General features: G+C 43.4%; 1 protein-coding gene across 2 annotated transcripts in view; it reads right to left on the reverse strand.

The window, feature by feature from the left end:
* The window catches only part of LOC121866304, a 37,098-nt gene that overhangs the window by 6,304 nt on the left and 13,096 nt on the right, over positions 1 to 17,698 (reverse strand). For both annotated transcript variants that reach the window (XM_042365913.1, XM_042365912.1), the window contains exons 4-7: positions 5,269 to 5,298; positions 3,369 to 3,447; positions 2,738 to 3,015; positions 2,187 to 2,322 (exon numbers count right to left, since the gene is read on the reverse strand). In XM_042365913.1, coding sequence (XP_042221847.1) covers positions 2,187 to 2,322; positions 2,738 to 3,015; positions 3,369 to 3,447; positions 5,269 to 5,298 — 523 coding nt within the window. The remainder of the gene's footprint in view (positions 1 to 2,186; positions 2,323 to 2,737; positions 3,016 to 3,368; positions 3,448 to 5,268; positions 5,299 to 17,698) is intronic.

Genomic DNA, 17,698 nt, shown 5'->3' on the forward strand with positions numbered 1-17,698 from the left:
GTAGAATATTGATAGTATAAGAGTATAAAGAGAGGAAGACTTTGGTAGCGTGGCCGTGATAGTTATTTACTCTTATCGTACACTGGTCGTGTCTTACACGTCAATACACATCTATTACGTTCTTAAAGGCGACTTCTCAAACACTGCTTCGTTACAACTCTTTATTAATTACGAACATGACATGGACACATTAATAACACCTTCTATTGAAGTTACTAGGACATTATATTTACGTTACTAGGACATCATATTACGTTACTAGACACTCTGATTCTCGGACACGAACATGAAATGAATACACTTCCCACGTAGGTAACTCATCCCATGGAAAGCTCTGACAAACACTCACGTGACCTAGGGAAGGCCTAGCAGGGAGACTGCTTAGCTGGAACACTGGTGTCGGGAGGGCGACTGCTTAGCTGGGACACTGGTATCGGGAGGGCGACTGCTTAGCGGGGACACTGGTGTCGGGTGGGCGACTGCTTAGCTGGGACACCGGAGGGAAGTCTCGGTCCTGACCGGAGGCGACTTGCCTCCGGCCTCTGACTTCGGCTCGAGCAGGCCTGGTGGTGTCGTAGCTGGCCACCTTGTTACAAGACAACTGCTTCTCTGCCAATCGCCGAGGGAGGACCAGGACGTCCTATATATTGGGATGCGAGCCGTCAGGTTCAGCTGGCCGGGGGGGGGCGGCGAAGGGTCTCCTTACATTTGACCCCGCAAATGTGCGGTCAGGCCTGGACCTTTTCAGAACTATCTGGGAAAGTCATCAGGCGGGGCCGTGTGTATATTGGGAGAGCAACCGTGAGAGTTCCCCTACACTTGACTTCCCAAACGTCGGGTCAGACTGGAGTTTCTGAGATGTAAGGAGAAGTCGTCAGGTGGGGCCGTGTAACACGAGAGGCCTTGAGTTGGGCTCCAAGGGTTACAAGTGACCTGGCTAATTGTGAGGTCAGGTCCGGCCTTTGTTCAGAGAGTAGGTTATTGTATATTGGAAGAGGGTCAGCTGGTGCCTTCTTACATGTTTTGTTGGGGCCACATGTCACATGGGAGGGGAGCTAGTTGATTTACAATCCTTGGTCAACCGCAGAGTTACCCTATACTTTTGCCCTCGGCTAATGTCCGGTCAGACTGGAGTTTCTGAGATGTAAGCTGTGGTCTGACAACCCCTCACTACACCTACGTGACATATTTTCCGCCTTAACTAATAACTCCTTGGGACACCCGTAACATTATTCAGACTGATAAACGATCTATAATAATTCCAAATTTAATAATAGTCCCATAACTTCATGAATCGCATCATTATTAATTCGGCAAATTACATTTAATATCGTATAGGCCTAGTTCCACAACCTTTCGCTATGTGCGGGGAGTGCTCTCTTCCCTCAGACGACCTTGAAAACTCAGTATCGCCAATGGCGCGGCATTTGAAATTACTCTGAAATTTCTGAATATTACATATATATATATATATATATATATATATATATATATATATATATATATATATATATATATATATATATATATATGTGTGTGTGTGTGTGTGTGTGTGTGTGTATGCATGGATGTAATGCACACATACATAATAATAATAGTAATAATAATAATAATAATAATAATACAAATAATTATAATGGTTGCCCCTCGTGTAACGAGGATGGCCGGCCCAAGGGCCACCTTGGAGTGTAATTGTTTAAGGTACACAATAGAAGCTGTCACCAACACAACAACCACACCCTGAGTTAACGAGTTGCATGACCCAACGTCAAGGAATAGTCCGAGAAGACCGGACAAATCGCCAACTGCACTGGTTAATCATTACCCCTGAATACGATCGGCAAACCGATTAGCATTCAGATTCCCAATTACTGCTGGGTAGACAGAGGCAAATAGCGTAAAAAAAATAGCCCATAGTTTCACCCTGCCCGGAATCGAACCCGGGTACGCTCACTTGCGAGGCGAGCATGCTGACCATCACACCACACGTTGCCACACATACAAACATACCACAAAGCCGCCACATGTGTGTGGTATGGTGGAGAGAAGAGTAACAATTGGATGTAGTTTGAGAGGCTCGTAAGGTCTGCAGGTGTTAGGCAGCAAGTTCATTTGAGTGTTATGATACCGACGTTATTCTTCATAAAATAATAACATAACTTCATTAGCACCAACACCCTCCTCACCTGTCGACACCGCAGCCGTAGTTTTGAAGAAACTGTAGTATCGTCAGCAGCTTCACGGGCTGGGACAGCTGGTCCTCACACTGAGTGTAGCGAAGGCATATTCCCTCCGGAGTGCCAGTCGTGGAACAAGGCTCGCCTGCCACACACCACACAAAGGGTAAGTTTTATAGCAACGTGCCAACGTCAAACCTTAAAAGAATCATCTTTTTATTTGGGTTAGTTTAGTTCACTGAATTAGGTTAATTTCCTGGGTTGGGGTAGGTTAGATTATTTAGTTTAAAATGTATTGTAAGTGGGGTTTCAATACACGGATTAAGTTATATTTGGGATGAGTCACTAAATTGGATGAAGATTATCAGATTTATCATGTTAGGTTAGGTTAGGTTCAGTGAAATTAGGATTTGTCATTTGGTTAAGGCAGCTTGGGTTGTCGTTAGGAACGTAGTTTATATCAATAACAGTCCATACTAACTCTAGCCTACATGATCCAACATTAGGTGACTATTTTAATGAAGACTGTAACAATACGTAGTTACGATATAGCAGCTTACCTGTACTTCCAGGACCTACAGAAGCCCCAGGCAGGGTGGCGACCACGTTCTCGGGTGTAACCACTGACGAAGGCGAAGATGTGATGACATGTGTAACTGTAACCTGGGGCGAGGGTAAAGATGTAATGACACGTGTCACCGTAACCTGGGGTGAAGGCGAAGATGTGACGACCCGTGTGACCGTGACCAGCGCCTGAGGAGCTGAATCTGTGATAACCGAGTGTGTTCCCACGGAGTCCCTGGGGCAGCAGACATCATTTGGCCCGGAGCAGCGCTGACTGGGAAGATGAAGGAATTAATACAATAGCATCAAGTATTCATCAATTAATAAGAGATATTAACAGAATTATATATATATATATATATATATATATATATATATATATATATATATATATATATATATATATATATATATATATATATATTTATATATATCGTCCGGGCAGTCATTTTGCTGAGTTTGTAAAGTGGGATAATAGATAAATACATGGAAAATATGCACTTCCTCCAAAAATCATTTTTACGATTTTGTGTGAGACAATATGATACAACAGACGAAGGATTTTGACAACCCTACCGAGACAACAGGAGTCGCGGTGTTCATTTTGAAATTCATCAGACAACTCACCTGTTACTCGAGGCAGGAAACCCTCTTCTCAGCAGGTCCGTAAAACATGAGCCCCTGTCGACGCAGATACAGGCAGATGCTGTAATATAACCAACATTTGTTTTTAAATATATAAGGGAGATAAAATTTACATGAAGAACATTGATTGTCTTTACTAATTAATATTCCGTGGTTATAAATGGCTCTGAGGAGCGAACTATTTTTTTTCCTCTGCCCCCTTCTACCCTCACTTGTACACAATATTAATTATCTCTACTTTAATTCGATTATCCCTAAGTATATGCATATCACATTGATTTAAAGTAAAGGTGAAGGAGACCGCTAGTACCAGAAGGACTTTATGGAATTGCATCAAATTTTCTGGAGATGTTGTGTGGATGATACCGAGCAATAAAATCTAGGCGAGAACATTGCATTTTTTGTTTTGATTTTTAGTCTATCCTTCAATCATAAATTATTTGTTCGTGGACAGGGCATGACAGAAGCGGGAAATAACGGGTAAAAACGCTGCGAACACTGATCAAAGGGCAGTAATTTCTCGTGTCTACGTCCTTTGTAGGCGAAGAAATAAAATATTTACCGTAATTATGGCGCTATCAGATCCTGTGGCGACCATGTTTTGGTTGGTGTCTTCTGCTATGCAGGAGCGTTTGAGGTCTTTGTTTACATGTCAAGAAATCAACAACCATCTCATCGGGCGTGTTTATTACGATTTAAATTGGATTGAAATGTTTAATTTTTTTATAGAGATATTGTAAATAAGAAAATCGAAATAACAATGCACAGGTTAGGAAGTTAGGTAAGGTTAGGTTGGTTAAGTATGGTTACGTACGTTAGGTAAGGTAAGATTAGGTTAGGTTTTAATAGATTCTGTGCATTCTCGCTCTATTTTCCTGTTTAGTATCATGCAAATAGTATCTCCAGAAATTTGGGTGCTCGCGGTCCCCTCCACCTTTACCGTTTTTAATTCTGTAAATTTCTCATTTTGATATATTTTCAAGCAATTCCAATTTTCCCAAGAAAGCTCTAATTTTATTCTGCTTTAGATAGCAGTGTTTCTCAAACTGGGGGTTATGGCCCCCAAGAGGGTCACGGCAAGATTTTAGGGGCGCCATGGCAGGCTAGTGTAAGTAGTATATGTTTGGAGAAAATGTGAAAACTCAATTCAACTTTTTTTTTTTGTTACTGCCTTGTTAGGGGAGAAATATTTTTTTTTTTCATTGTGTGTAATCATAATACCTCGATGAAGAAAAATCTCTGACTATATTCTGGTGCTCAATGTATCAGTCATATCCTAAAGTTAGTGAGTTCGCACTTCGAGCCCTCTTGCCATTTTCTACTACTTATTTATGTGAATCTGGTTTCTCCACCCTTCTTCAAATAGAGAATAAAAGCCGAAACGGGTTACATGTGGACCCAGACATGAGATGTGCTTTATCAGTGACTCAACCTCGAATCAGTTTACTGACTGAAAGGAAACAATGTCATCTATCCCATTGATGATTGAAAACATTAAAATAAAGGAAGAGAACCAAAACAGTTTATTTTCATCATTATTTGTGAGGGGCTTGGGAGAGAACTGAAGGGGGGCCACGAGGATGTTGAGAGTTTCTCATGGGGGGAATGAAGTGAAAAAGTTTGAGAAACACTGAGTCCTGGCTTAAATATTTCCCCAATATACATAAAACAAATATACACATTTCTTTGAACCTCTGAGGCCTTTTTACTTGAACTTATTAAACAAAAGATACTTACCATAGTGCTTAACATTTACACTTACCGGCTCATACAACATACCATTTACACTTTCCGTCTCGTACAACATAACATTTACACTTTCCGTCTCGTATAACATAACGTTTACACTTACCGTCTCGTACAACATAACATTTGCACTTACCGTCTTCTGCAACATAAAGTGGTACATTTCCTGAAGAAGAAAAAAAAACACACTTCAGTAAAACATTAAAATAAAGACATGTTAAAGTTGCCCTGACATAATAGCGCATCCTTAACTTCCCGTGATCATAATATTTATTAACTCTAACCTGCAGGACTATAGGTGTGTCCCTCACCCTACTCCTCACACACATATCATTCCAAAGCAGTACAGTGTTGAAGATAGTTTTCCATGAATACATCTTTAAGACTGAAGGCGTTTGTGTTGAAAATAGTACACAGTGATGGTAAAACCTAGCATAAATAATTGTAGAAGAAATAACTTAAGTGGAATATGAGGTATCTGATAATTAATGTGAATTTAAAGAGGAAACTGTTTCTGTGAGGGGTTACACAAGTACACTTATTTTCTACCCAATTTTCAGCTATCTTTCGTTACAACTGCAGACCAACTTCGTGAACAGACAAACAAACAGACACTGTACTTTACATACGAAAGATACACACACAAAGACGCAAATTATATTTATATTTAAAGTACAATAGTCGTGACACATGACCTGGTGTCATAGTCGTTACACATGACTTGGTGTCATAGTCGTGACACATGACCTATTACCATAGTCGTGATACATGACCTGGTGCCATAGTCGTGACACATGACCTAGTACAATAGTAATGACACATGACCTAGTACCGTAGTCGTGACACATGATCTAGTACTTAGTCGTGACACATAACATCAGTGCCATAGTCGTGGATTCGTTGAGGAACAAAGACGGACGTGCATGGTTTGTATACAAGGGGAAGGTAGTGGGAGTTTGAGCACCAGCACAGAACCAGGGGACTGCGGGACACCCCCCACCCGCTCTACCTCCCACCCAGGAGGAGGCGAGCGCCATATAAATGGGCCTCACAGCACTATGTCCATGAACTGTCCCAAAAGAAAGGAAAAATCAAGGAAGCACAACAAAAAGCCACAAAGACATCAGTATCACCATACAAGGCTGTGCTGCCGATAGGGACCCCGACTACTGCAGTCACTGCACGGACATACAGAGATGTAGTGATGGTAGGGACCCCGATTTCTGCAGTCACTATAGTCCCTGCAGCCACTACAGACTCTACAGTCTTGTTGAATGCCAGAGACAGATACCTCCATGACCCTGACATTCTAGCCAACATGATTGTCAAACACGCCCATGAGAAGGATGTTCTGCACCCAGGCTGCTTTCAAACAATACTCGAAAAATGCTTACGTCACCACAATCTGCCCATCCCAAAACTGTTCAGGGCAACATCCTCAACCTCGGAGGAGACAACAGTAGTTTTTGGTGTGGGTGCACAAGTACCCGCAACAGAGATTATACATGTCTCTTAGACTCCAACAATCACAGAGGAGACAACAGTAGTCTCTGATGTGGATGCAAAAGTACCCGCGTGGGGATGATACTTGTCCCCCAGACTCCAACAATCACAGAGGGGACAACAGTAGTCTCTGGTGTGGATGCACAAGTACCCACAACAGAGATGATACTTGTCCCCTGTCATGTGCCTGTAATTCTTAGGAACACGCATGTCGTGTGGTATCTGTTTACGCCTCCACTCCACACAAGCTATTAATAACTTGTTATTTTTACTATTATTATAATGAGACAGAACACATAAGAAGAAGATATTACATATAAGTAGGAAGTATAGAGAGTAGGAATGTAAAGTTAGGAAGGTTGGGTAGCGGGGCCGAATGTTATTTACTCAGCGTCAATACGCTTATCTTCTTATCTCGTATGTCATTTCACATATATTACTTCTTAAAGGGACAACTTGTTAAACACCTCTTCGACACAACTATTTATTAATTCACCTAATGACATGGACACATCAATATCACTATTATATCGGGGTATTAACACGTTAGGTTACTCGACACTGACTCTCGGATACAACATGAATGGATACACTTCCCACAGTAGGTAATTCACCCAAGGGATAGTTCTGACAAGACTCACGTGTACCCTGACGTAGGCCCAGTGGGTGCTTGGCTGGGCTGCCGTATGCGATGCTCTCCTTAGCTGGTGACGTCGTGAAGTCTCCCCCCCCCCTCGACCTGGGGGGGAGGGGACTAGCGTGACTCTGTGCGAGTGACCAGAATGACCTCTCAATGACCAACCTCTCTGAATGATAGTCGTGTGAGAATCACGATGAGAATCGGAATCAGAATGATCGTGGACGGGACTGTAGGGCCTTTATATGGGATCGGCCCAGCCGGCTTTTGACCTCTAACCAATTATCACTAAACTGGTTAGATCCGGATAGCTGTGTGCAGGTGTGGTCATGCCCAGGTGTCCTGATCAGGTGAGTTGTAGGTCAATCCCCCGCTAATTCAAGTCAATAACATAAGAACATAAGAACATAAGAAAATAAGGAGTCTGCAATAGGCCAGTTGGCCTGTGCATGGCAGAAAATAAGGAGTCTGCAATAGGCCAGTTGGCCTGTGCATGGCAGCTCTTCTCGAGAGTTACTACCACTCTCTATCATCCATGAATCTATCCAGTCTCCTTTTGATACTTTCCAGGGTTCCAGCACTTACTACAAAGTTGCTAAGCTTGTTCCACTCGTCCACCACCCTATTTGTGAACCAGTTCCTTCCTTTCTCCCTACTAAACCTAAACTTTTCCAACTTAAATCCGTTGCTTCGAGTCCTATCCTGCTCGGATATTATAAAAACTTTACCTATATCCCCTTTATTGATTCCTTTCACCCACTTAAATACTTCTATCATATCTCCCCGCACTCTTCGTCTTTCTAGGGAATGCAAGTTTAGTTTCTTTAACCTATCCTGATATGGAAGGTTTCTAAGTCCCGGAATCATTTTCGTCATTCTTCTCTGCACCGACTCTAGTGAATTGATATCCATTCTATAAAAAGGGCACCAGAACTCAACCGCATAATCGAGGTGCGGCCTGACTAGCACAAGATATAGTTGCAATAAGACCTCTGAACTCTTATTACTTACACTTCTAGACATAAAACCCAATACTCTGTTTGCCTTATTTCGAACATTAACGCACTGTTTTCTAGGCCGTAGGTCCGGGCTTACAAGTACCCCTAGGTCTCTTTCACAAGTCGACTTCTCTAGGTTGATGTTGTTAAGGCTGTATACATTGACAGTATTTTTTCTTCCAATATTAAGTACGCTGCACTTGCAGGTGTCGAATTTCATTTGCCATTTTTCAGACCACCCTGCAATTTATTTAGATCCTCCTGTAATGCATTTCCATCCTGCCCTGAATTAATCTGCCGCCCTATTTGGGTGTCATCTGCAAACTTGCTTATGTCACTGCTGATCCCAGTATCTAGATCGTTTATGTAGATTATGAACAAGAGTGGGCCTAGTACTGACCCCTGGGGAACCCCACTGGTTACACGGCCCCACTTAAATTTAACACCATCTACGCTGACCCTCTGCGTTCTATCGGTGAGCCATGATTTTATCCAATTTAAAACTTTCCCCTCGATACCATGAGCCTTAATTTTTCTCAGAAGCCTCTGATGCGGTACTGTCAAATGCTTTGCTAAAGTCTAAGTAAATAACATCGTAATTTTCGTCATTATCTACTACCTCGAAGACTTTCCTAAAAAACGTCAGCAGATTTGTTAGACAAGATTTTCCCTTTGTAAACCCATGTTGAGAGCGGCGAGGTCAGGTCCCTTGGGTCTTGGGGTGTGTCTACCTGGAATGTGGTGGTACCACGAGGTCTCTAGCGTACTTGCTGTTATATGTGACGTAATTCTGGGCTGTAAGCTTTGGTCTGACATATAATCATTACATTATCTTATTGTTGCTCTTAGTTACTTAGGTTAATCGTATATCTATGTATATCATTAATATGCATCATTTGTGTTACTCTGTTAAGTCAAACCAAGAGTAGTATTAATTAGTTATAGACTATTTGGCAACTGTCCTGGGTCACGTGAGCTAAGACGCTCCTCACTCATATGCTGTGTGGCCAGAGACTCTTTCTCTAGTAAACCGTGGTATATGCAGGACGTGTCCACACCGACTCTAGCCTCGATACTTACCCAGTACAGACGTGCCTTGTTCAGTCATCTACAATACCCTAGTGGTATCTGGTAATTAGTGGCACGTTAAGTTAGGCCTAGGAAGGGATCCTGGTGTTAAGGAATCTCCTATTTGGTAGGAAATAACCAGTTGGTTTTGATTGCTGTGTATATATTGTAATGTCTGTGTTTAATATAGTTAATGTTAAGTAGTATTCATTTGATCTAACTCCTTAACGGTATATTTTCACCCTTCCGGCATCACTCTTATTTTAATATACAATCAGTTATTCCCTTAAATTCCATGGTTGCTAGACAGTACTCCCTTAAGAACATAAATTGAATTATTTAATTATCTTCCTATTTGTGACTCACTTACTCCAACTTATTCTTATTTATTCAAGTATATTCAGTTGAGTCGGTTTTTGTGGGGAGAATTATTGGCGTGTTCCCTGTTTGTTCCTTTATTTGATGATAACTTGGGGTAGGTTTCACTCCCCAGGTATAAGGATATTGGGATCACGACACCCCCAGACTCCAATAATCACAGAGGGGATAACAGTGGTCTCTGGTGTGGATGCACAAGTACCCACACCAGAGATGATACCTGCCTCTCTGACTCCAACCGATCTATCAGGTAAAGACCTGAAACTGCATCTACATACCAGACCACATCAACAAGGACTGTACACATGATGAAGTCGCTAAAGGAGTAATTGATTACAAGATGAAATGGAAGTACTGCCACTCCACTTCCGAGGCGGACATCCACGAGGCATTTAAACAAAAGAAGGTCGATTTAACAAACTGCATCAAAAATTCATCCGATCGAATGATCAAAAGATTGAAGAATGGACACACAGAGAACAAATCATGAAAAACACGGATCCCCAAAACACCAAGAACAAGGAACAATGGACTCGCTATGTAAAGCAGTGAAAATAATGCAACATAACGTCTTCCATTGGAGAACTGATAAATTCAGTTTGTCCAGCCAATACAACCAAGTTGACGCAAATATTATACTCATAAACTCACACGGCCAAAAGGCGTCCGAGGAACTGAAAATATTTGGCTACAGGATCCATAAATCCAATCTATCAGAGGAGCCAAATGACCGGGTGACCATCGCCATAAAAAGAAATGTCCACCACAGAATCATAGACGACCTCACCTCTGAAACTCTCGCTGTTCAAATCAACTTAACCACAGGACTAATCATAATAGCCACAACCTACCTCCCACCACGCAGGGACTACCTGCCTTACGGGGACTTCCACAGGCTCCTATCATACCACCACCCAATCTACATCATTGGGGACATGAACGCCAGACATCCTCTACTAGATGGTAAGAGGGCAACTAACAATGTTGGAAGAGGCCTCGCTGGCTTCATAACAGACAAAAAAGCCCAGCTAATAGGCCCGGATTTCCCTCATGTTCTACAGTAGGAACTCAGCCACTATTCCAGATATAGCAATAACAAACGGCAGATGCTTCCACAACTATCTCTTTGAACAAGGCCCTGTAACCTCCAGCGACCACCCACCTATAACCATGACCATCTCAGCAACACCAATAACTATACCAGCTCCACCAGAGGATTGATGGTACCCACGAGGAGCTCGTACTTGATGAACTCCGGGGCCAAACACACCACACTCAGCCTTCGCTTGAAATCAGATGGGAGGATTTGAGAGTGGACAGCCCACTGTCGAAACCAATCACCTCGGAAGAACTCAACACAGCCATTTCCAATACCAAAAATAAAACCCCTGGCTATTCAGGCATCACCAAGGAGATCCTCAGCCACATAAACAACCCGGCCATGGAGAGACTGAGAACCACAATGAACGCTTGCCTGGCCGCGGGTTACTTCCCAACTAAATTCAAAGAGGCCATTGTTACCTTGACACCAAAGCAAGGAAAGAACCCCGCCGTCTCACTAAACTACAGACCGATCTCCCTCCTCGAAGTACCTGGAAAAAATCCTAGAAAAAATCATCAATAACCGTCTTAGAAATCACCTGGAAACAACCAACAGAGTCAACTGCAGACGATTCGGGTTCAGGAAAGGGAAGTAAACCACAACAGCGATAGCCCTGGCATGTGAAAACATAGCCAGAGCCGCGGCAAGTGGTAGACAATGTAATCTAACTCTCCGGGATGTAGCGAAGGCATTTGACAAAGTCTGGCATGACGGTCTAAAATATAAGATCCTTCAACTCGGAATTCCCATCAACATTGAAAAGCTGCTTTGCAACTTAAATGACGGCAGAAATGCCAGGATAACACACAGGAGAGACCTTCCCACTCATGAACGGAGTCCCTCAGGGAAGCGTCCTGTCCACCACCATATATTTTATCTACACAAGTGACACCCCGCCTCCCACTAGAATAGGTAACGAAGATATTATATATGCAGATGACATCACTCAAATTACAACACATCAACGAAAATCGCGAGCGTTACAGGTCGACAACACCAGGCGGGAATTAGAAAGGGTAAATAATTACGAAAAACAATGGAAAATCCAAACCAGTTTCTCGAAATTCACAGTGATACCCTTATGCAGAAGGAAAACCCATCCATTAGTAACCAATAATGCCCAGATAGAATACAAAAGCAGAGGCACCCTCCTGGGCCTGCATATATCCACGACAGGTTACTCCCATCAGGTCCACACCAGGAAGAAAAGGGCAAGAAGAGAGCTGAGAAAACTATACCGCCTTAAAGCGTTTCCTGAGAAAATAAAACTCCGCCTGGTGACATCATTTATCAAACCGATATTAACTTACCCAGCAGTACTTCTTCATACTATGAGCACCACTCAAATATTAAAATTACAGGTGGTCCAAAATGAAGCCCTAAGATTCGTCACAGGTGAAAGATACCCCTTCATCAGAACCACAGCCGAGATACATAGAGACCTGAGAATAAAACCCATCAACCAACAGCTGTACACCCTGGCCAGCAGAGTCTGGCAAAAGATAGAACGATCAGAGCAAGAACTCCTTCAAAGACTCCCACCAGATAACGACAACAACCATACATGGTTCCCAAAAAGTTACCAAATCTCAAAAGGTCCATTACCATCCCCGATCTATACGGCCAGGCCATATACAACCTCCCTAGACCAGCATCCGCCAGCAGGGTCGGCGGAATATGAAATAAGGCCCTCAAAACACCCATATATGGGATAGGGTAGGAGGTCTAGTGCCTGTACCGACAGACAATAACTAACCCATGACACAACCCTAACACAACTATTAGCTTAGCTAGGCGGTCTGCCCGCCCTCTCTTACCTCCTCCTAAATTTCTTCAATTTCCGAACTATAACTTTCTTCCCCCACTTCTAATCTTCTTTCACCCCTCCTTTCTCTACAAAAAAATAAAATAAATTAATTAATAAATAAATGAATAAATAAACAATGTCACCTCTAACCACACCCTGCAAAATACAGTGTATTTAGCAAACGCTGCAGCTGGTGAGAATGGAGGGGGGGCCAGAGTCACTACCAAGAGCAGAGACGTTACCGAGAACAAATTCCGGCTTGAAAGTCATGTACACTAATACTGCCACATTCCTCGATAAGAGAGAGGAGTTTGAAACACTACTGAAGATACACCAACCCGATATAGTAGGAGTTGTAGAACTGTTGTACAAGAACAGGAGAATCGACCAGGAGGAATGTGAGTTCAATATAGAAGGATATGATCCGTTTACAAACCTTTCTCAAGAAACATGCAAGAGGGGTGTTGTTATCTATGCTAGGCAAGACCTTAGAGCCAGCCAGGTGAGGGGACAGGGAGAGGATGTTTTTGAAGAATCCAAGTGGTGTGAAATAAAATTAAGGGGAGGCGGGGAAATTCACTTATTGTCGGGTGTATCTACAGATCCCCAAACTGTGGCTTATTATACCAATGGTACTTAAGAGCCGTAATTAACAGCGCAACGGCGCTCAACCCGAGCCATCTCCTTGTCATGGGGGACTTTAAGCTATGACGACGTCGACTGGAGAAATTAGACCACGCCAAATGACCAAAATAACCCCACTACTCTCTTTGTAGAAACTTTGACAGACAATTTTCTGTTCCAGCATGTTAAGAATCCGACTCATTACAGAGGGAAGCAAACCCCCAAACCACTGGACCATAACTAACGAAGAGGGTATGGTGGCCAATCTAGAACACCTAGCCCCCATTGGCACCAGTCACCACGTAACTTTGTCCTTCAGATTTAACTGTTACTCGTTTCATGACAAAACCAGGTAAATGTTCAAATATTACAAGGGTAATTACGACGGGATGAGGGGTATCCACTGGCCTGACTCACTTAAGCGTAAGAACGCAGACACTACGCCACCCGCGCCACACTGCTTCCATCATAATCTGTGTGGCATACCATCCGCCTCGCTCACCCACCAGAGACACCCTTATCAATCATCTCATTACCACCTCAGACCACCTCAGAGTTTGGTACCCATGTGCCAAGTTAGTATTATGTGGGAATTTTAATGAAATTGACACCACTGATATCCAGGACCAGCTATCACTATCACAAGTTGTGACCTTCCCCACAACGGTCAAAATACCCTTGACCTTATCTTAACTGACTTAGCGGACCAGTACCAACCACCTCAACCAATGCCTCCTATCGGGTGTAGCACACACTTATCAGTGCTCTGGTCCCCAGCTGCCACTCCCACTCAAGTAGAGACCCTACATCAAGACCTACAGGCCGATTACTGACTCTGCAGTACGCCTCTTCGGGCAGTGGATAGTTCACCATCCCTGGACTGAAGTACTTAGCGTGGATGACGTGGAAACCAAATGGATAAATTATACCAACACCACCACGGAAGCTCACCACCACTTCTTCCCCGAGAAGTCCGTCAGATTTCACCCAGCTGACTTGCCCTGGATCACACCTCGGATCAAAAGACTTATGCAACAGAGAGACAGAGCCTTTCATCTCAATGACCACATCCGCTACAGGTCTCTTCGCAACCGAGTCATCCGCGAAATACGCACTGCAAAGAAGTCCCACTACCCAACCAAATTACAACACCTGAAGCAGACCAACATCAGTCAATGGTATGGTAAGCTTAAAGAACTCTGTGGACTAAACAATAAGACACACCCCTTCCCCTTCCTTAGCCATCTCACTAATGTTGACGCAGCTGAGCAAACAAATAACCATTTCGTTACTATATGCCAGACGCTCCCCCGGCTTGACACAACCACTCTCCCTGCTTACCTACCAGCCCCCCTTCCCACTGACTTAGTAGAAGAATTTGAAGTAGCAAAACGCCTGGACAAACTAAAATTAAAACGCTCTACCACCCCCATTGACCTACCAATGAAACTCTTCAAGGAGTTCTCCCCGGAGCTTGCTAAGCCCCTATGCTCCATCATCAATGCTTCTCTCAGTCAAGCCAGATGCCCAGCTGACTGGAAGACCTCTTATGTATCACCAGTGCCCAAGTCAACCAGCCCACAATCCTTAAATCAGCTACGACCTATTGCAATCACCCCAATACCCAGCCTAATCTGTGAAAGTTTTGTGTTCGACTGGGCTTATGCTGATATTGCAGGAGTCATAGACCCTCAGCAATTTGGCAATATGAAAACTTCCTCCACCACTCACTGTCTTGTCAGCTTCCTCGATTACATATACCGCCATCTCGAGAAACGAAAAACGTCTGTAGCTGTCACCTTCATTGATTTCACTAAAGCATTCGACCTAGTCGACCACAATATAATCATCAACAAAGCTATTAACCTCGGGCTTCGGAGAAGTCTTATACCATGGCTTACAGACTTCCTCAGTGACTGACGCCAAGCTGTACGCTTCCTAGGGGCTGTCTCCACCTTTCAGTCACTCACCTGTGGCGTCCCCCAAGGCACCAAGATGGGACCACTCTGCTTCCTTATGCTCATCAATGATGCCCTAAGAGAAACCCCTGCTCGCTGGAAATATGTCGACGACTCCACCATTGGGATCAGCGTCAACAATTCTGCTCCCAACTATACCGCCCTTCAGGATATATTGAACAGTCTCCAAAACTGGGCCACCAACAACCATGTCACCATCAACCATACCAAGACCATGGTTATGCACATCAACCTCTCCTCCGACATTGTCCCACCTCCTTCCATTACTCTAGGTCCGAACACATTCCAGGTTGTAGATTCCACGAAGCTCCTCGGCGTCACCATAGACAACAAACTAAATTGGAAACCACACGTCAGTGAAGTTGTCAAATCCTCCAGTTTCCGTCTCCACCTCCTCTCCGCCGACTCAAGTCCCTGGGAGTTCCTGCACCCGAGCTCCTCGGGTGTTTACAACATTCATACTTCCCAAGCTCACCTATGCCTCCCCCACCTGGTCTTCCTCCTAAACGCACACAACGTAAACACCTAGAAAAAGTGCAAAAGAGGGCATGCAGATTATTCTCCCCTTCCTACTCCACATATCAAGAAGCGCTCAACACACTGACCCTTTCGACTCTCACTGACCATCACCACGGCCTCATCTGCAAATTTGGTAAGAAGCTTCTACACCATCCTCGACACCGGCCCCTACTACCACCTGAGATCCCCTGTCCGAGAATTGCTGTTCGACACCACAACCGCATCCAGCCCATACGTGCACGAACTGATCGCTATAAGAACAGCCCAGTCCCAACCATTGTAAAATTATCAATAACATGTAATAAATCAGTGTATTCACTCCCAGTAAACACTGCTCCCTACACTGTCACTATGTTGAAATGAACTGTAGTTTGAGCTTTTCCCCATCTAGTTATTATATATCTTATTTGTATCACTTATGTTACTTGTATATTATTTGTAATTCGAAACCCATTCCCCAAATATGTAACTGTATATTTTCAGCCTTCTGGCTGCCAAGCTCTTTCAATAAACCGTTAATTATTATTATTATTATTATTATTAAATATTATAGCGAATAAAGTGAGCCATTTGATCGATAAATATATACCCAAGACTAAACCCAGTGCATCCAGGTATACAAGGAGACCGCCACACATGAACCATGCAGCGGTCGACAAAGTTAAGAAGAAAACTCAGAATTTCGAGTCGTGGGTTAGGACAAATGATGAGGACAGGAGGATATATGCCAGAGGCTTGAAGATGGTAGTTACACAGATTCTGACCAGGACAAGAAGGCGGCGTTAAACATTTTCTTTTCCTCGGTGTTCACAAGAGAGGATGCGAACAATCTTCCTGCGCTTGAGGACAGACGGTTTTACACAGTGCTGACCCATATTGTGTTCTCAGAAGAGGTTACAAGAAATAAAATGTCAAAGCTAAAGTTGAATAAGCGTCCCGGCTTTGACATGGTGCATCCCAGAGTGCTAAGAGTTGTGCAACGAGCTTGTTGAGCCCCTGAAGATCCTGTTCTGTAGATGCCTGGATGAGCAAAGGGTCCAACCGTGATTGGAAAATGACTTATGCGAGTCCTATCTTCAAGAATGGCTATCGTCACTCCACGAATTATTATAACCATTGAGCCTGACCACCACAGGTGTAAAGTACTTGAGAACATTATAAGAGATGCCATGATGGAACATCTACTGCGAAACAGCCTTGTAAAGGATTGCCAACACGGTTTTATGCCGCGGCGCTCCTGTTTAACACAATCACGCAAGGTAAAGGATGTTTGTACCCAAATTCTGGAATAGGGTGACAATATTGACAATATATACCTTGATTTTGCCAAGATTTTCGACAGAGTACCCCATGAAAGGATGAAAATTAAACTGGAAGGGTACGGAATTCGGAGAAGTGTCCTAGCGTGGATCGGAATTTTTATGCGTGACGTAAGCAGTGTGTGTGGTGATTAATTGTACGAAATCGTAATGTGTACCCGTGACATGCGGGGTACCACAGGACAGTGTTTTGGGCCCGTTGTTGTTTATTTGTTTCATAAATGACATCCCAGAAGATATACACTCCTCCACACAAATGTTTGCGGACGATGCTAAGTTATTTAGGGTAATTAAGAACCAAACAGACTGTGAAGAGCTACAGAAAGATCTCTGTGAGCTTCAAGAATGGTAAAGAGGCGTATCATATGTCCCAACTGGACGAAGAAACTGCATTAATAGAGACTGAATGTGAAAAAGACCTGGGTGTGTATGTTGACAATGAACTGAAGTTCTTGGTCCATCGTGAGAAGAAGGAGAATCAAGCAACTAAATTAGTAGGTCTCATAAGAAGGTCGTTCAAATATCTAGACGGCCCCTCCCTCGTAACGATCATTAAGAGTGAGGTGCTTCCTCTGGTGCCTGCACTTCGGCACCTCAACTATCCAGAGAGATTAGTGTATGTATATTATGTA

Source organism: Homarus americanus, unplaced genomic scaffold (genome assembly GCF_018991925.1).
Source record: "Homarus americanus isolate GMGI-L3 unplaced genomic scaffold, GMGI_Hamer_2.0 scaffold58074, whole genome shotgun sequence".
NCBI classification, from domain to species: domain Eukaryota; kingdom Metazoa; phylum Arthropoda; class Malacostraca; order Decapoda; family Nephropidae; genus Homarus; species Homarus americanus.